The sequence below is a fragment of the Populus euphratica genome, unplaced genomic scaffold, assembly GCF_000495115.2.
Source record: "Populus euphratica unplaced genomic scaffold, PopEup_1.0 scaffold3.1, whole genome shotgun sequence".
In the NCBI taxonomy this organism is placed as follows: Eukaryota; Viridiplantae; Streptophyta; class Magnoliopsida; order Malpighiales; family Salicaceae; genus Populus; species Populus euphratica.
The window spans coordinates 2,441,522-2,460,177 of record NW_011499847.1 but is presented as its reverse complement, the minus strand read 5'-3'; the positions used below and the strand labels follow the sequence as shown (position 1 = coordinate 2,460,177).

At 37.3% G+C, this 18,656-nt stretch overlaps 3 protein-coding genes and 1 long non-coding RNA gene across 5 annotated transcripts; 1 reads left to right on the top strand and 3 right to left on the bottom strand.

The window, feature by feature from the left end:
• The first annotated feature begins 303 nt into the window (after positions 1-303).
• Positions 304-2,619, top strand: LOC105141875 (uncharacterized). The gene is made up of 3 exons (XM_011049256.1): positions 304-1,049; positions 1,964-2,170; positions 2,282-2,619. Exons 1-3 carry the CDS (start codon positions 405-407, stop codon positions 2,339-2,341), a joined length of 912 nt encoding a protein of 303 aa, XP_011047558.1. The 5' UTR covers positions 304-404; the 3' UTR covers positions 2,342-2,619.
• Positions 2,620-2,749: 130 nt separating this feature from the next.
• On the bottom strand, positions 2,750-7,851 carry LOC105141856 (MATE efflux family protein 4, chloroplastic-like). The gene is made up of 14 exons (XM_011049235.1): positions 7,029-7,851; positions 6,854-6,948; positions 6,414-6,522; positions 6,190-6,245; positions 5,682-5,737; positions 5,314-5,452; positions 5,065-5,202; positions 4,913-4,981; positions 4,724-4,834; positions 4,347-4,475; positions 3,763-3,840; positions 3,425-3,496; positions 3,282-3,344; positions 2,750-3,192 (listed from the first exon to the last, which is right to left on the bottom strand). Exons 1-14 carry the CDS (start codon positions 7,477-7,479, stop codon positions 3,091-3,093), a joined length of 1,668 nt encoding a protein of 555 aa, XP_011047537.1. The 5' UTR covers positions 7,480-7,851; the 3' UTR covers positions 2,750-3,090.
• A 2,237-nt stretch (positions 7,852-10,088) lies between these two features.
• LOC105141865 (MATE efflux family protein 4, chloroplastic-like) lies at positions 10,089-15,704 on the bottom strand. Its single transcript, XM_011049245.1, has 14 exons — positions 15,152-15,704; positions 14,885-14,979; positions 14,235-14,343; positions 14,023-14,078; positions 13,422-13,477; positions 12,680-12,818; positions 12,410-12,547; positions 12,266-12,334; positions 12,049-12,159; positions 11,710-11,838; positions 11,296-11,373; positions 10,699-10,770; positions 10,518-10,580; positions 10,089-10,426 (listed from the first exon to the last, which is right to left on the bottom strand). Exons 1-14 carry the CDS (start codon positions 15,600-15,602, stop codon positions 10,325-10,327), a joined length of 1,668 nt encoding a protein of 555 aa, XP_011047547.1. The 5' UTR covers positions 15,603-15,704; the 3' UTR covers positions 10,089-10,324.
• Positions 15,705-16,833: 1,129 nt separating this feature from the next.
• Positions 16,834-17,635, bottom strand: LOC105141848 (uncharacterized). 2 transcript variants are annotated; one of them, XR_845459.1, is made up of 3 exons: positions 17,561-17,635; positions 17,400-17,462; positions 16,834-17,099 (listed from the first exon to the last, which is right to left on the bottom strand). It is a non-coding gene; the product is annotated as an uncharacterized LOC105141848 (long non-coding RNA). The 2 variants fall into 2 exon arrangements; XR_845458.1 differs by having other exon boundaries at positions 16,834-17,462.
• Between the last annotated feature and the right edge of the window lie 1,021 nt (positions 17,636-18,656).

Sequence of the window (18,656 nt, the reverse complement as noted above, 5' to 3'; positions counted from 1 at the left end):
AATTTACTTTGCATGTTTAAAATAATTTACGTGTATATTGGTTAATTCCTATGAATCATTAAACTAGCAATTAAATAAATTTTTAATAGTTATTAATATTAACAACCATATTCAACTAGTTTTTATAAACTTTAAAATTAATAATTATATAAATTTTTAATAACTATTAATATTAACAATTATAAAACTTAAATTGAGATAAAAAAAACAAAAACCTCTTGATTTTACGCTCTTGCCAATAATGAGTCTTTAAAGATAGAGGAGGTAGAGGTAGTGTTTACGTGTTAGAGATAACTGGTGTATGCTTGGTGGGGTCAGTTTGGGTAGTGTATTTACATGGTGAGTTGGTATATCATTTACCTCACTACAAATCTAGCAGAAGCAACAACCAAGAATTCACAGTAATGATGGCGGTGGCTATAACATCCTCATCGACAACCCCCCATGTCCTCCACCATCTTCTCCGTCCACCACCATCTCAACAATTTGCACCACCACAACTGCTCTCATACTTCTTGAGACCAACTTGCACCACCACAACAACAACAACGAAAACCATTCTCTCAAAATCCCACAAAACCCCAAGTCAAAAAACTAACACTATCCTCTTCTCTTCACTCTCTTCTCTCCCCAGTTCTCCTCTCCTCTTCTCCCTTCGCTCTTTCCCTTGCTTTCAAAGAGCTCACAACCACTCTCTCACCTTACAGGAACTAGAAGAAGAAGACCAAAGAGAAGAAGAAAAAGGTGAAGGCTTTATCGATGATGAAATTGAAAATGGTAATAAAGAGGACGATATTGAGGGTGAAAGTGATAATTTGGAGCTGGAAGATAGTGTTGTTGATGTTTCTGGTGACGGTTCCACTAAAGAGGGTTTGAAGAGAAATGGGGTGAAGGTACCGACTTTGACAGTGAAGGAAAAGAAGGAATTAGCATCTTATGCTCATGGATTGGGAAAGAAGCTAAAGTCTCAGTTGATTGGCAAGTCTGGTTTTACTGATAATGTTGCAACCTCTTTTATTGAGACCCTTGAAGCCAATGAGCTTTTAAAGGTAAAACCATGATTTTTTTCAATGTTTGTTTTTGGTAGTTAATTTCTCCGATTGGCTGTTTATTATTAGGTTCTTTGAGTTTGAATGACTAGTTGATTGGTCAAGGGTTTAGAGGTTATGCTTAGTTTGGAATTAGGATAACGTGGGATGCCTAGTGTTCTTTATTTTTTCTTCAATGTGGGTCTGTCTAAACTTTGTTTAGTTGCTTGGAAATGTTAGGGGAAGCTTTTGGACTAGGCTTTGATTTCTCAGGTTGATGAAAATTTTAGCTTGTCAGTGTTGTTGCCTGTTCGTGGAGTTTGAATTGAGGGCAAGAGTCAAATTGCTGCCAGCCCTTTAGATTTGTACTATTTGGTTAGAACTGTTTACACAGAAAGTTGCAATTAACAACACTCCCTTGATGTTCTTTGGTGTGGGTACTAGCTAGTTTTTTTTCTTGCGGGGGCAGAAGTAATTGACTTGTGGACGATCATGTTTATTACATCAAGATTTGCTTCCGCAGTTTTGAGCGACATGTTTTACTGATCTCTGTTTGCATAGCTTCTACCTGCTGTTTAGATAAATGTTGGAGTGGCTAGAGTTTTCCTCAACTTGTCATATAATATGTGAGCTGCTCCACTAGCTTGATAACCTTTAGCTTGTAGATGTACTCAGGGAAGTGCCTGCTTTTTTTTTGTTTTTTTTTTCTGCCACACATTGTTATGCAAAATTGAGCTGACTTAGATTAGATACTGGAAATTGTGGGTGTAGTGCAGTAGCAGTGATCAATCATGTACTTTTATTAGCAATTTGTGGAAGTTGCTAATCATTGTTTCAGCTTTAGGATTTGGACAAGCATTCAAATGCATTTTTTTTTTAAACAATGATTGCAGAATTTTTGGTGTGCTAATTAAATGCATAAGTTCTGCAAACAGATTAAAATACACAGGACTTGTCCAGGGGAGCTAGAGGATGTGGTGCGACGACTGGAGGAAGCAACTGGTTCAGTGGTAGTTGGTCAAATTGGTCGGACTGTCATTATATATCGGCCTAGTCTCACTAAAATGAAGGCCGAGGAGAAAAGGCAACAGGCTCGTAGAGTTTATGTGAGAAAAACACCAAAATTGATGTCTGTGCCATTGGTAAGGAAAACTCCCTTTCTTGAGTTCCTCTTTCACAATTCACAGCCATTTGCAGAAAATGATTGTTGTTTGTTGTAGAATCTCTCTGATATAACCTTAATGAAATTGCAGTCGAGAGGAGAACCAAGGCGATTTTCTGGGCATGGTCGTCGAGGAAGCAGCAGGGTATAAACTACATTTTCTGCTACTTGCTTGATGGAAAGTTAATATTAGCGTAAAATGGCCTTGAGGAATTCATGTCCAGACACAACAGAGAGGCTCTGAAATTGGACTAACATGCAAGGGGCTTTTTCATTTCCATAAATCACGAATTTGTTTGATAGATGTAGAAATGGCTTCAAGGACAGTGAGATAGCTTGAGTGTTGGCACCGAGATGGTTTGCATCGTGGCTTCTTTGAAGGATAAAATATTAGTTGGCAAATTGCATGTCGTTGAGTCCTCTTGACCACCCCACCCCCCCCCAACTTATTTTATTTTATTTTTTTCTGGTAAGTTGTGAAAAAGTTACAGGTTGAGGCATGGACACCCATGGGGATCAGATCAGACCCAGAATCTCTGGTTTTGAACACCATACAGAATTGATTTTGAAATCGCTTATAGTATACGCGCTTGCGCACCCAAGTTCACATGGCAATATTGGCTTATGTTTTAGACTCTAGTAATCCTTCAAAACAATTTTTGCATCAAAACGACATTAACTGCTGTTTTCCTCTACGTACTCGTTTGATCTTAGCCTACATTGATACTTTAAACGATAATGATACTCGATAAATGATACTTGACAGCAGGTGGCATGGACAAAAAACATCTTGCAATGTTGTGGTAATTTGTTTGCTTCGCTAGATGAGAAGCATGGGATTTTGGTCCTCGACGATTTCATGAACTTAGCTCTACGTGGAAAAGTTTGTGGATTATGAAACTAAGCTGCTTTCAGCTCCTTCAGTTCATGCTGGCTCAAATCTTCCGAGAAAAGTATGCCGTCAGGGGAAAGAAGGCGTTGGAGGGCGAGAAAAAATCGACCCTGAAAAACAAGGAAAAAGAAAAAGGATCTTTCAAATCAGTCAAGGATTGAATATTTCCAGCCTAGTTGCTAGAGATGCCAGTCTTTACCCATTGAAATCCTACAAGTGCAAACCAGTAGCCTGGCAGACCGTATCCTCTGCTGCTCACAAGCTGGTGAAAACAAGAAACCGAGATTAATGCATAGCAAAAAGGACTGTCGACAATTAGGAGATGAATAAACGGATCTCTACCAACAGCAATAGTGCACCCGTAAAAGAGCATCCACTCATCGCCAAGCTAATAAATTTAAGATCCCGTCCAGCCTGCATAAAGTTACTGATATTATGATGCCAGAATACAAACTAAAGAACACCTCATACATGCCAGCTTCATATTCAAACAAACTCCACGGTGTTAAGCGTATTGCCACAATGACATGGACAGACTTGACCACCATCATAGAAACAGAGTTGGATCTTGTTTTATCAATCCATGATCCAAAAGGACAGACGTAAAACATGCCGGACATGCATATAGGAAATTGTTTTGGAAGTCATAATTATTCAGAGTGATGTATAAGCAAACATACCAGCAATGTTCCCTCAAGGCTAAGAATGCAGGGAGTCACAGCTAACGCAAGAAAGTATGGTATGAGCACTTTGTGCATCTGCATGGACATATGATTGGCATACAAAGAAGCGTCAGAAGCTGAAACCTAAACAACCATTACGAAGGTGCTTCATGTTCATGGTGTATTAGCAATTTAATATATCGCTTTCCTTTAGCTCATGGTTTGCAGGCGATAACAAAAACCAACAATGTGAGCCACTGACAGATGCAATAATCAATTCAAGAGATGTTGCTACAGTTGAACTATGTTTATGTTAATATAGATCTGAAACCATGGACCATTTCAAAATCCAAATGGTATCTAATCCCATGGATGGAATGAGTAGAGTGAATGCTTAAATGGAGCTCAAGGGATAAAAGTACTGATATTTCAGCGTCGAAGCAGTTTCACAATCCCAGTGAAGTGCATATGATTAGGTGCAAAGCTTGCAAATCTTAGATAATAACTGAAAGGACTCATGGACTTCCTTCCTTGCCCATGAATCATGATACATATAACACGTGGATAAATTGCATGTGAAATTACTGCAAACAAGAACCAACCTCCTGGATGATCTTCTGATCATGTGTGAAGATGCTGGGGAAAAACCAAGGAACAGATGTTCCAATGATCCCTAATGCCAATCCAAGGATTGTTCCAATGATCACCAGTGATTTCAGCATAGTTCGAGCCTGTCAGATGTCATAAACCTTGAACACATTCTAAGAAACCAAAAACCTATATAGATTCTTTGACACAAGTTATCTGCATAATCCATCCCGTCTGTCTAAACTGGGGGAGCCAGGTTGTGTTTCTGCATATTTTGTATATGCAAAAACAACAAGAAACTCTTTGCATGCCTCGAAATTAGACCAGCAAGTGATAGAATCAGCACATGGAAGTAGTAGGTTTAGCATCAATGAATAGTTAGTATAGATACCTTTTCCAAACTTCGATTGACCCCATACATCAACTCAGGCATAAATGATTGTGCAGCTTGAGAAAGAGGCTCGCCCCAAACTGTGCACATGAAGAATGCTTGAATCATGACCTACAGCAAATCACGAACATCAATTTTCAAGATACTTACTGTAAGCTCCAAAAAAATATGAGAGTTAGCATAAGAAACCTGATGAGCGGCCAAGGTGACGGTGTCCATAGATGTAACAAAATATACGATGAGGGAATAGAAAGCCACCTAAAAAATAGAACAGTCAAATGCATAACAATAATCACAAGCACACAGCCAATGCTATAGAATCGAGTAAGCACATCATAAACCTTTGAAATCATCATAATAAAAGCTGGAGCAGCAAGTCTAAATACAATCATGAGGTCATCAGTTGATGGAACAGACATTGCATATGCATTGTATCCTTTCTTGTTCAGTGAATTAATCATCATAAAAGCTGCAACAATCTGAAATGTGAACACGTCAGTGGAAATGCAACAAGCAATGAAGTTCTTAAATATGGTGCATGGTACGGAATCAATGAATATAGATTAATAGCAGAACGTTTATCAGCATACTTGTGATGCCATTGTAGCCCATGCTGCGCCGGCGATACCATATCCAAGAAATCTGCACAGGACTATATCACCAATGCCATTTACAGCACTAGCAACTGCCAACGCTTTTAATGGTCCCCATGAATCTTTCATTCCAAGGCTGAGAAACAGAAGAACTATTCTTAAAGGAAATTATAACCTAGCCAGAATAATTAATGAATAAATGAAATACCTAGCAAATCCATACAAACACCACAAATTCAACAACACTATAATGATCCTTAAATATTGCATTGGGACTGCAGAAGAACTGTCATATAATGACCAAATTAAGCAGCTGCTAACACATTCAGTAGATAATGGATGGAAGAAATGTAGTGTATTTACACCTTGCACTTTGAACAACCCATCCAATAAGAATTGCAGGCCATGCTAAACCTCGAATCTACAAACAGAAAACAAAAAAATCAGTTATCAACATGTCATTTAATCAAAAATCATGATTGAAATTCAACCATAGGAAATGATTTTCTGACATGTCCAATTCTATCCAACTGCCAATAGTTTATCATAAAATATCGACCTTTCAGGTTTCATTAAAGTACAAATCAAGCTTTCATACTTGAACAGCACAGAATATATGGGAAAGTGCAGTCTGGAGATGCCTTAAAGATTTGAGGAAGGTTCGGTAAACATATTAATTATACTTCCCGATGATGAATAACAAAGTAGCCATAATCAATGGAGCTTGAAAAGCCTTCCACAATAAATACTCTCTCTTGGTTTTGTGCTTCACCAATAAGACAAAGAAAATACATATCCATCACACAAAGTATAGGAAAACTAGCGATTATTTAGATCAAGTAACATATTAATTTATGGGAAAAGAGAATGCACCTGAACGTATGTGTTAGCTGCAGGTATTATATCTAAATTATCTGACCCTGCGAATGCTGAAAAGAAGATAATAGCAAGTTTGTCAGTCGCAGATTGACCTCCATCGATTCAGGTGACCAATTATTGGTTGATACCAAACACTATGACAGGCCAACCTAATATAATAAGGCACTGCATCTGCCAATATATGAAAAAAACCACAAAATTGCAGCGGTCTCAGTTACCTTTTAGTGCTGATGGGCCAAAGAACTTTGTGAACAAAAACATCAGAGAACCACAAGTCAACCCAATAAAGAGCAACATAGATAGTTGATGCTGCACTTCATTTTTGTCCTGCGCTATTGTTTGAAATTATTGAAAAACACCTTGAAATTATTGAAAAACACCAAGAAGTATGAATGGCCAATATGTAACCTATAAGTATAAGGAGCTACTCGCATTCCACGGAATAATTGAGCTAATAAACCATATATCGGCCATTATTAACCCCATTGGTTCTTATTACTATTTCATGTAGGATAAATTTTAAAAGTTTTTGTGTATGTTTATAAACATTTGGGGACTAATTAGCCACAACAGAACAGCCCTATTAGTGAGATTAGAACACTGCTTTACTTAATTTCACATACAACTTAATGCATTTGAACAGTAAAAAGAAACTAACCTGTTTAGCAAGGGAAGTGGCAACCATATTCGAAGTAGCAATTGAAAGGAACATGAATATATAACTCATACCATCACACAGAACTGTCCCAGGACCTGCTCATCCCAAAATTCACAGTCAAAACCTAACTAACCTGGACTCAAAATCCTCCATTAATAAAGTTTCAAGGAAGTACCTAAAGCAGCTAGCTCAATGGAGCTTCCTTGACCAATAACTGCAGTGTCAATAAGACTCATCAATGGCCCACATATCCAAAGCCCAGTAGCAGGTCCTGTGAACATCACAATCTCCTTCATTTGCTCCCACATACTCTGATTCTCCAGTCCCTCTCTATTCATCTCTATTCCTGTTTCTTCTATAAATTCTGAAATTGAATCAGTACTACTTTCATTTTCAGTCACAGAACTGTTAGCGGATTCATGGGCAGGGCTATTGCATGGTGGAAGAAGTCTACTTCTTGGTTTAATAACGAGTGGAATTGGATGCAAATGAGAGATGTGTGAGTTAGGTGAAACTAAAGATAGAGGTCGTTTCTTGAAAGAGATTAAAGACCGAGAAAGAAATCTAGGATATTTATGGTTTTGAAGAGGAGTATGAGAACAGTGAAGCAGAGTACGGGCTTGCATTTTTCCAGCAAGAAAGTTGAGTGAAAGAAAAAAGGAAAAAATAAACGAAAGAACAATGGCCAAAGAGAAAAGGAAGAGGGAGAAGTAGTTAGAGGTGAGACTTTAGGACAAGAAACAGCCGTAGAGGAGAATAAGACTGGTTCGGAGATAATTTCGGTTGGTTTTGTAAGAGCTTTCAAGGCCACAAGAAGGACTTCTGGAGTTCGCGGCTTAGAATTTTCATGGCCCAATGGGGCCACCAACCATGACCAAACAAAGGGCAATCCTTTTCGTTTTCTCGTTGATCTCCCACAAAAAGGGTATTTTAGACTGATGAGAGAGTAGCATCTGAGTATGGTCCAGTTTTCATTTGTTGCCAGTGCCTCATTGCGGATCAAAAACACGCGCGTTCCTTCTCTTTTTACTTTGAATTTAGGTGTGGTTAACTTTAGTTTTTGTTATTAAAATATCTTTTAGGACAAATTTATTTTTATGTTTCTCCAGCAAACGTGTTCCACTATTTTCTTCTCCGGTTACCGATCACTACTAAAATATCATTCATTATGTCTACCATGATTCATAAGAATGCTCTCAACTTCAAATACTGCGTTATTAGTCCACAAAAGGAACTTTATTGTTGAATACACAGTATGCAATTAATTATTAATCAATGGGCATTCGCCATCAGCTGCCAGGAAGAACATGTCACAGCTCAGATCAGTGCATCAGCCGTGTATTTGTAGCCCAACTGTGACTTCTTCAAAGAAGAACGGCAGCGACATGATCCTTCATGGAAAATCCAAAGAATTTTCTTGGATAGGTGCTGGTGGACCAAGGAATAGAACTCTACCGTTAATAAAATCAACACCAAGGCAAAGCATCCGCATGTTGACAAGCTAATAAATTTAAGATCTCGTCCAGCCTGCAAATAAACATAATCTCGAGACCATGATGCAATGTTGGATGTGGCTTTGTCCAAATTTTTGTGTCGAGCAAGAATCAACCAATAAAACCAGCTTCACTAATTCTTGATCCGACAAACAACCATGAGATGCACGTTCATCAAGAAACCCAAGGGGGAAGATCCATATTGAAATTGAAGTCAAACCAAGCATACCAGCAATGCCCTTCAAGGCTATGAGTGCTGGGTGTCACAGATAACGCGATAAAGTAAGGTATCAGAACCTAGTGCATCTGCAAAGACACAAAATAAGATTTCTAGAAACATAGCATGATTGAAAGTGGTTTTTCCATCCACAAGTTTTTTGCAATTCCTGATATCCATTTCATGATTGGTTTGTAGAAGATGCTTGATACTCACTGCAAAAAAAAAAAAGAAAAAGAAAAAAAAAGAGCTTTCCAATGACTAATAGTATGAACTTCTATCAAGATGCTTGGTTGAGGATAAATTAAAGCTTGTTTGATTTAAAGTGTTTTAGTTATCTATCAGTTCTCAATACCACTTACAAGTTAGAAATACCAGACTGAAACAGGCAAGTTTCATTGAACTGCTGATTGCATCACTTGACATGGAGCAGAAAACTTTTAATGTTATTGACATAAATTCGATGTTTCAGAGCAAGAGGCAGTGGTCAGTAGTCACAATCCCACTTGTGCAAATCTGTGATTAGCTAATTGGTAAAACTATTGACCGTAAACAACGCGTATGTGGTTGCAGGGCTCACAAATTTGACGACATAGCAGGAAAGAAACAAAGTTAACTAACCTGCTACACGATCGTCCGGTCAGGTGTGAAGATAATGGGAAGCAACCAAGGCATAGATGTTCCAACTATCCCTAGTACCAAGCCAAGTGTGGCTATCACAAGTGAACTTAACAGCATCCACTCCTGTTTAATATGATAGACCTTTTAGAACACCTAGAATAAACAAAACAAAGCAGCATATGTTGAGGTGAAGTTATCTACCTCGTAGTCACCCAAAAGTTTCTTAACCATCAAAACATGCAACATCTCTGAGGTCATAGGAATGACATAGAATGTAATTAACCAAAACGTAACATGACGGCTGCACAGGCTATCCTTTGACAAATCTCTATTGATTCCGTCTATCAGTTCAGAATTGTGCCTTTTGGAGTAGAGGTTGACCCTTACTGTACACATGTAATGTGTTCAAAATAAAAAACCTGATTGAGCTGATGAAAAACCTAGATTGAAGGAAAAATAAATGAAGAAAACTCAGTTATCCAATAAAAAACTCAAGTTAACCCATCGACCAGTTTAAGACCTGACCTTCATCCTGTTGACTTTTTTTTAATTAAAATATTATTATTTTAATCATTTAAAAAATAAAAATAAAAAGCAATCCTCGTAGCTCGTGACACAAGCCTTGTCTTGGTCAACTATCAAATCTTGCTTTGATCTACTAGTTTAGATAACTCATCTTAGGTTGACTTGACCCATTAGCCAACGGGTTTTAGACGATTTCTTCTCGACTCTAGTAAAGACATGAATACCAGTCTTGAGTTATAAAATTTGACATTAATATTATTTTTTCAAAACCAAAACAAACTAAGCTTTACCTGCCACTAAGTTACATTCTAATTATTGAGCACCTCAGCAATATTGTTTAGCTGCTTTTCTTTTCCAAATCGATTTGATATTTAGACTCTTTTCATCAAAATAGTTTAAAAAATCTTAAGAAAGAAACGTTACAAGTTGGTTTCTCACGTAAATTACATCTTGATAATGTGTTATTACCTAAGTAAAACCTTCCGATTTTACCATTCAATTTTACAATCCGATTCTAAACATCATCTATTCGTAATTTTACATTTGAAAGGTAATTTCAACAGCTCTCTAGAGACCATATTGACATCTAGAGACCTGTTTCTCTCATGCACTATGCTAAGTAACTTTCAGCTTCTCCATTTTATAGCGGCTCAAGTCCTCGGAGAAAAGTATGCCATCAGGAGAAAGAAGTCGCCGAAGAGAAAGGAAAAATCGAGCCTGAAAAAACGGTATTTGTGTGTTGAAACGTTTTCAAGACATGAGCTGTCAAATTATAGAAGTGCTGTCCGGCTAAGATTGTTGGTCTTACCCATTGAAATCCTACAAGTGCATACCAACAGCCAGGCAAACCATATCCTCTCCTGCTAAAAAGCTGGAAATGAGAAAAATAAGTGAAACTAGTAGAGTTCGTGGGAAACCGAGAGAAAACACCAGGAGACCAAGTGGGAAACAGAGAGAAAACACCAGGAGATCAAGTCGTAGAATTCTACCATCAGTACAATAGCACCCAAAGAAAAGCATCCAGTCATTGAAAAGCTAAGGAATCTAAGATCCCGTCCAGCCTGCAAAAACACACTTGATAAAGCAACTTGGACCGAGTTAGAGAGTATTTGTTAAATTATTGGCAATTTTGTTGTTATATTTGCATATATCAATCACTTTTCCCCAGTCAGAAAATATTATATACTGCAAGAAGCAGTTTTACAAACAAATTAGATGCAGTCCCTTGACTTTCTGGCCACACAAAGGTTCCTGACATGTCAGTGAAGGGGCCAAGAGGCACTTGGTTGAGACTTCTGGAGGAGAATCTGGCACCTAGAGAAGTGGAAAAAACTCCCAATCACAGCAACAGTTTCTATAGTCATTTAATTGGTTAACCACTTGATTAGATGTGGTATATGGAGATTGTATTTCTGAAACCATGCTGCATCTATCAACGGTAAAATGTTAACAGCATGTCTGAGACTCAACTTCCATTGTGAGTGAGCAAACTCCATAAAAATTTCACTAACATTTCAATAAAAAAAAAGCATGGACTCCCAAGAGAGTTAAGGAGAGCATTCAAATTAAAGCAAAACTGAACATACCAACAGTGTCCCCTCGAGGCAATGAATGCTAGGTGTCACAGCAATTGCCATAAAGAACGGTAACAGCACTTTGTACATCTGCATGGTTGCAAGACTGAAACATTTAAAATGGTCTCTGAATTTATGGATTGGCTCATGTAACACAAAGCTCAAAACTTAAAAGAGTAAAAATAAACAAATAAACAAAAAGAAAGATCCAACAGAGTTAAAGTACACTTTCAGTTTAATCAGTAGACAGAATCCCACTTAGGTTCGGTTACATGTGGTTCCATGCAATGGTATAAAGGTTAATATCAGCACTAAAGAAGGAAACCGCTCAAGATTCCTCCATTGCTTCTGATATCTAGGCAACACAAATAATTCCTGATAAAAATAATGGAAAAAGGAAATAGAAGTAAAAAGGTAAGAACTAACCTCCTGTATGACCTTCTGATCACGTGTAAAGATATTTGGGAACAACCAAGGAGCAAATGTACCAATGGTCCCTAGAAGCAATCCCATTGTAGCCCCAATTGTGACAAGTGATTTTAGCAGCCTTCGAGCCTGTTTCATATGACAGACCAGTCAGAAGACCCCGGACAAAAAAGAAAAACAGTAGAGATACTGCAACTGCAAAATTTACGACACGTGGTCATTCCATAATGATAAGAGAGGGGGAAAGGAAGTTCCATGATCATCACAATGTAAGAAAACTAACTGGATTTCAGAGAAAGTGGTTGCAAGTGCTGAAAATACAATGGCTGAAGAACACACCTTTTCCAAACTTCGATTTACACCATATATCAACTCAGGCATAAATGATTGTGCAGTTTGTGAGAGAGGCTCGCCCAATACTGTACACATACCCATTATTTGAAGCATGACCTGGAGTAAATTGTAAATTCTCAGGTTCATCAGTTTTAAATTGATATAAAGCTAAAGCAAAGAGGAAAGTAACTTAAACTGCAACTATGACTATGGCTATGTCTACCTGATGAGCAGCCACGGAATGTGTGCCCATAGATGTCGCAAAATATATCATGAGAGAATAGAAAGCCACCTAAACGATCAAAAGTTTCAGATACTTTCAAGTCATAAGATAGGACCACATATATAAAATTGAATAATGAGCAACCTTTGATATCATTGTCACAAACACTGGTGCAGCAAGCCCAATTACTGTCAGGATTTCGTCACGTGTTGGAACAGAGATGGAAAATGCATTGTATCCTTTTTTGTTCAAAGCTTCTATCATCATATAAGCTGCAATAACCTAGAGCATATTGGGGTAAGAGGAAAACAAAAGAGAAAGGAATTGCACTTTTTATTTTTGATACATTTCAAATGGCTCAGTGCAAATATAAGAAGATGAAATTTAATTTTACACAAGGAATAGTCAGCATACCTGTGACACCATTGTGGCCCATGCAGCACCAGCAATTCCATAGCCTAAAAAGCTGCAGAGGACTACATCACCAACACCATTTACAACACTAGAAACCACCAAAGCCTTTAGAGGCCCCCACGAATCTTTCATGCCGAGACTGGAAACAGAAAAGGGAACATTTACAAGCTCAAAACTAGCCAAGCCAAAACTGTTAGGAGTTTCATGAAATATCGAACTAGGAACTCAATGTCAGAGTCTCAAGGGCAATAAATCAAGTTAAGACAAGGATGCAAGTATGAAAAGAAAAGGTGAATAGACTTTCAGAGGTTAAAAAATCATGAATGTTTAAGATATATATAAAAAGGACGCATTGTCTTACTCAAAGGCAAGGCTTTCAGTTTGCAAGATCTTTTAACACAAAATCGGATGCTTTTCTCAAGGTCATTAGAGCACTCCACTGAAAGCCTAATTTGTGGAGATAATGAATGGTCCCTAGAAGACTTTACATGTCTTAAAGATATAGACTAAAACTAAATGCATAGGGAGCCCAAAGGAAGGGGGTAGAAAAATTGTGGAGATAATATATAGTCCCTAGAAGGCTTTACATATTTTAAACTAAATGCATAGGGACCCCGGGGAGGGGGGTGCAGCGGGGGCGCTAAGAGAGCCCAGTATAACTAAGTAGCTTAAGACACTGTTAGCTCATCAAGTAGATAAAGCATGGGATAAAGCAATGATGAGGAGAATAATATAGTTTCACCTTGCACTTTGAGCAACCCATCCTACAAGAACTGCAGGCCATGCTAAGCCTCGAATCTGACAACAAAATATTAAGTTCAAGTAAAAATTACATTAACAAACAAGTTGGATGTAATGTACAGTAATTGACCATGTTAATGATCCCATTCAATGAGTATAATAGAGGACACCAAGTAAAAAGATGTCAAATCATCAAGTATTTGAAGATAAATGATCAGAACTTCGGGACCAGACAAGAGTAGTCAATAATTTTCTCTCTGGCCACGGCATAAACCTGTACTCAGTAGAAATACAGCAGAAATTTCTCCATGTGTTCTCATCATTGATGGTCATAAAGAAACAGCTGACTAAACTTGTCAAATTCCATCAATGATAATAAACATATTCAATCAGAAACCTCACGAATCAAATGCAATAGATGTTATTTTCCACAAGATGATAATGTACAACAAAACCCACTTCCTACTTAACAAATACATCAATAAAATAAATCCATGATACAATTGAAAAGACTTCTGTTATTATTAAACTTTCCTTTCTGAAAATTAGTTTCAGGGTTTAATAAGAAAGGACAGGTAAAAGATGTGAAAAAGGACACAAACCTGAACGTATGTATTTGCTGCAGGTAGAATTTGTGCATTTTTTGGTCCTGAGAAAGCTGAAAAATAGAAGAAAAGCAAGCCCATCAAGCATTCAGTTTCTAACTATGTATAGTGAACAGCACAATATAGCCAGTCACCAAGAGAAAGAAAGAAAGAAAACTACATCCATTCATGATACAGGATTAATAAAAAGCTTCACTAATTTTTATTACCAGTTAGTGCCCATGAACCAAAGAATCTTGTAAATAAGAGCATAAGCAGGCCGCAAGTCATCCCAACAAAGAGAAGGATAGATATTTGATGCTGCACTTGATTTTTGTCCTGCACAGATCAAACAATGCAGTAAAAAACTTGGAAGATATCCTACTTAAGTCTGTTGGGCCAGCTTTAGTTTTGGGATCCCAGATTATACAAGACTCTGTTTTCTTGTCAGCTAGCGTTTGTGAGAGAAATCGAGAGGAGGGGGGATATCGATCTAATCAGGGCTTGGGATTTTCTAACAACAACATTGTATCCTCATCATGTTTTATATGGACGCAGGCTAACAGCTGCAATTAGTTCTTTTTTATCAGCTGCCAATCAATCCAATCTTGGGGTCCTCTCACATACAATTTCAAGCCTCAAACCAGCACACTTGCACTCAACAACACAAGATTTTCACCATAGCACCAAAAACCTGACTGCCAGCAAACCACAATTTTCCAATAACCTCAAGAATCAACTTCACAACCTTAAGTAAACATCGAGTCTCACCATCAAGCTGCATGAACGCATTTTTTATTGAAAGCAGAAACAAAACAATTACAACTCCGCATATAATAAATCACTCAAATTCCATTGGTTAAAGAAACAAATTACTGACCCGTCTGGCAAGGTAAGTTGCAACCATATTCGAAGTGGCAATTGAAAGGAACATGAACGCATAACTCGTATAATCACATAAAACCGTCGCAGGCCCTGCCCATCCAAAAAGAAAACACATTAACAAGCCCCATTTAATTACTTTAGATCCCAATAAAATACACAAACACAAAGAACACCCTCAAAAGCGATTACATTAGCAACTAAACAGACAAATAAAAAGAACCCAGTTCAAAAAATTCCTCAATAAAACAAAAAAGTTAAGTACCTAAAGCGGCAAGTTCAATGTAACTCCCTTGACCAATAACCACAGTATCAATTAGACTCATTAATGGCCCACATAACCAAAGCCCTGTAGCAGGTCCTGTAAACAAAACAATCTCCTTTATTTGACTCCATAAACTCTGATTCTCCAATCCCTCTCTATTCATATCCACTTCTATCCCCTCTTCGTCCAAAATTGAGCTAGTTTCACTGTCATTTTCACCCTCAATTTCATTGTCAGTATCGAAAAGTTCTTGACTTTGGCTACTAAGATTGGCTTTCAAACCATAAAGATGATTTCTTGGTGTCAAAATATTTAATTTTGTAGGAACTTTGGGACTTAGAAGGAGATGGATAGGTGGGTTTTTTAATAGAATTGATGGTTGTGGATGTTTTTTAAAATTAGGGTTTTGAAATGGAATTGTTGAAGAATGAATTAGGGTTTTGATTTGCATTTTCTGTTGAATTCTTAAAAATTTGAGAGAGAGAGAAATTAGGGTTTTTGTTTAATGTGGATTTCAAACAAAAAGGGAGAGAGAGGCAGGTGGCGGTTGGCTCCTTTTTTCTTTTCCTTTTCTTTTGTTTTTGTTATTTTGTAAAAAAGGTAAACTTCGTCCTTTTTTCTTAAAAACATAACAATCTGGTCCCTATTTTTTAAGACACTCCTTTTAATCACTTTATTTTCATATTTGTTTATAAATTAATCCTTCTTTTCGTTACCAATTGGTGATGGGCTGACCTGTCATTTGGGGTGACAATTAATAAGTAAATTAACCAAAAAAGTAACAAATAATAAGTTAATCATAAGAAAATGAAACTAGAGGGACTGTTTATATGTTTCTAAAAATTAAGGTATGATTTTCTGTGCTCTACGTTTGGAATAACTTAGATTTCCTATAATATCACAAATAAACCTTAATCTTAGTGTCTGCATTAATCTATATATATTTCAATTAATTTTTCAGTGTTTTAAAATTAATAATTATTTAAAATTAATTTTAATATCTAATCGGTTCAATTCATTAGTTCTAATTAAGGAATTAATCCTTAATCCTAATCAGACGAGTAGTGTGGGATTCTACCATTCTTTGAATCAATGAGGGTCCATTTTACCCTTTTTATAGGAGAATTTTCAAATTTTGTTTCTTATCGGGACTACAAATTCAGAGAACTATTCATATCTTCATAGCTAGATAGTTTCACTACCTCTTTTCCTGCAAGACTCTGGGTTTGTTTGTGTTTGTGTTTGTCGTGTTATACAACCCTCAATAATACAAGACACAAGCATCAAAAACATTATTTTTATGCTTTATTACAGCTAACCCAGACATACTCGAATAGGGTTTTGAAATTAGGGGTAGGGAACTTATTTTGCGAATGATCTCTTGACAGGGCCATGATTCTGCTACAGTAGGGAGTTAGTACGCATTTCCCTCTTTCTAGTTACAGTCTTCTTTCCTGATCGATGAACCATACTTAGCTACCACCAGTTTGAAACTTTGAGAGATGAATGAAGTTAAAACAACACAGGTCATTTCATGCCTCGCCCACATTTTTTGGCATTACAAGACCATCTAACTCCCTCTTGGCAAACCAGACAATTTCCTGGTGTCTTTTACTCCTGATCACGCAAATTCGTTTGGACAGGAAACATAAATGAAGTACCTCCAAAAATGCAAAAGTTTATGAGCACACATAGTTGGGCCTTTTACAGCCTTTGATTCTCAAGACAGAAGCCTCTCTATCTTGGAGCTTTTTCAACAAAGATCAAGTTAGAAGCAAATTTGCTTTGAATCAGTTTACACATCACAAAACAATCTTGTAAAGAAACACAGAACCGTATACGATTCCGACAACGAATCATGCAGAGAATACTACCATCTGGAATGCCTTGAATGTGCTATTGGCCTTGTCAGGACGTCGTAGAACAAGAACAACTTGATCTTTGACAACTAGAACAAAAGACTGTTAGTTTTCAATGACTGAGAGCAGCAATGAGAAAGAAAAATGAAATAAACCATTTTGTAAGGCCAATACTAATTATTGGATAAATAAACTAGGAAGCTTTTACTTCCCCCAGTTTGTGCTGGACTGTAGGTTCCTAGTTAAGTATGCCCTTGGGAGATGGAATGCGTTGAAGTGCGAAGAAAAAAGTAGCCGGGGAAATCTTATGCTTTCAGCCAAACCATATAAACAAATAAACATGAAAATGAGTGATCATAAATGCTTTATCTAGGGGATGTCAATCTTACCCATTGTAAAGCTACTAGTGCACAACAGCGGCCTGGTAAACCATATCCTCTACTGCTCACTAGCTGACAACAAGAACAATTGGATGGCAATATTAATGCATAGATATCAGAAACAGGTACAATCGAAATTGACGGTAGAGGACTAAAGAAACAAGACTGGCCAGTAACAAAAGAGCAACCAAGGAAAAGCATCCAGTCATTGATAAGCTGATGAACTTAAGATCGCGTCCACCTTTCACAACGAAAAAACAGCCTAATGCTAGATTACAAGTGCCTGTGGTTGCTGATTTATTCAAGCGCGTCCATATTTAGAGTATAATAACCATAAAACTTTGACTGGTCGAAGCAAGTTAGAGCTAGGGTTACATATGAGCCTTTTTATGAATGTTGCGGGCAGAATTCAATTCTCCCAGATTGAGTAGCACACAAGACTTGCGAGTGGCGACAGCATTAATGTTCCAAGTAGAGTCAGAAATCAAATATTACCTGGCTCTGGAGGTTTGGTATGAAGAGTAAATGTTATGAGCAATGAAGATAAAATTTTCACTGGAGGCGTTAATTAAACATGATTCTATAAACACTTGGTGGGTAAATAACATAGATGTTAAAAAAAACCTACCAGCAAAGTTCCCACAAGGCAGTGAATGCAGTGTGTTACAGATAATTGAACAAAGAACCAAATCAACACTTTGCGGGATCTGCAGGGACACAAAATAGAAAATACCGACCAGAATCATCAACTGCATAAATTTACATTGAACCATTTTGATGCAAGATGCTAAACTATGAATGTTGCTTATTTAACTCTGTAATATTTTCATTTTAGTAGAAAGTATTCTTTAACTCTGATTCTGTCTTGTAAACTATGAATGTTCCTTATAGAAAACTCATGCAGGTTTACTTAGTGGTTACTAGTTAGAAAATGGAAACTTGTGGTAACTAGTAAAAATTAGGAAACGACCTAACCTCTTGTGCTACATTAAGATCAGATGTGAAAATAAAGGGGAACAGCCGAGGAATAAATGCTCCGAAGCCTCCGATGGATGCCACTAACGCTCCAAGTATAGCTCCAACAATCACCAGGGATTTTAGCAGCATTCGAGCCTGTTTCATGTCTTAAACCATATATAAAGAACAAAATCACAATCCCGTTTCCTTTTCTTGACAGTGGTGAAAAATATAACAGGAGAAATATCCATAGCATATGAACATTCCGACCTTTTCTGAACTTCTCTCAGTTCCATACAGTAACTCGGG

Coding starts and splice junctions, on each gene's coding strand:
- LOC105141875 (XM_011049256.1), top strand. CDS start 405: ATGATGGCGGTGGCTATAACATCCTCATCGACAACCCCCCATGTCCTC. Junction 1,050..1,963: donor AAGCCAATGAGCTTTTAAAG/GTAAAACCATGA, acceptor TTCTGCAAACAG/ATTAAAATACACAGGACTTG. Junction 2,171..2,281: donor AATTGATGTCTGTGCCATTG/GTAAGGAAAACT, acceptor ATGAAATTGCAG/TCGAGAGGAGAACCAAGGCG.
- LOC105141856 (XM_011049235.1), bottom strand. CDS start 7,479: ATGCAAGCCCGTACTCTGCTTCACTGTTCTCATACTCCTCTTCAAAAC. Junction 6,246..6,413: donor TGGCCCATCAGCACTAAAAG/GTAACTGAGACC, acceptor TCTTCTTTTCAG/CATTCGCAGGGTCAGATAAT. Junction 4,835..4,912: donor TCACCTTGGCCGCTCATCAG/GTTTCTTATGCT, acceptor GATTTGCTGTAG/GTCATGATTCAAGCATTCTT.
- LOC105141865 (XM_011049245.1), bottom strand. CDS start 15,602: ATGCAAATCAAAACCCTAATTCATTCTTCAACAATTCCATTTCAAAAC. Junction 12,335..12,409: donor TTGTGACAATGATATCAAAG/GTTGCTCATTAT, acceptor TTGATCGTTTAG/GTGGCTTTCTATTCTCTCAT. Junction 10,581..10,698: donor TGGGTGCTATTGTACTGATG/GTAGAATTCTAC, acceptor TCTCATTTCCAG/CTTTTTAGCAGGAGAGGATA.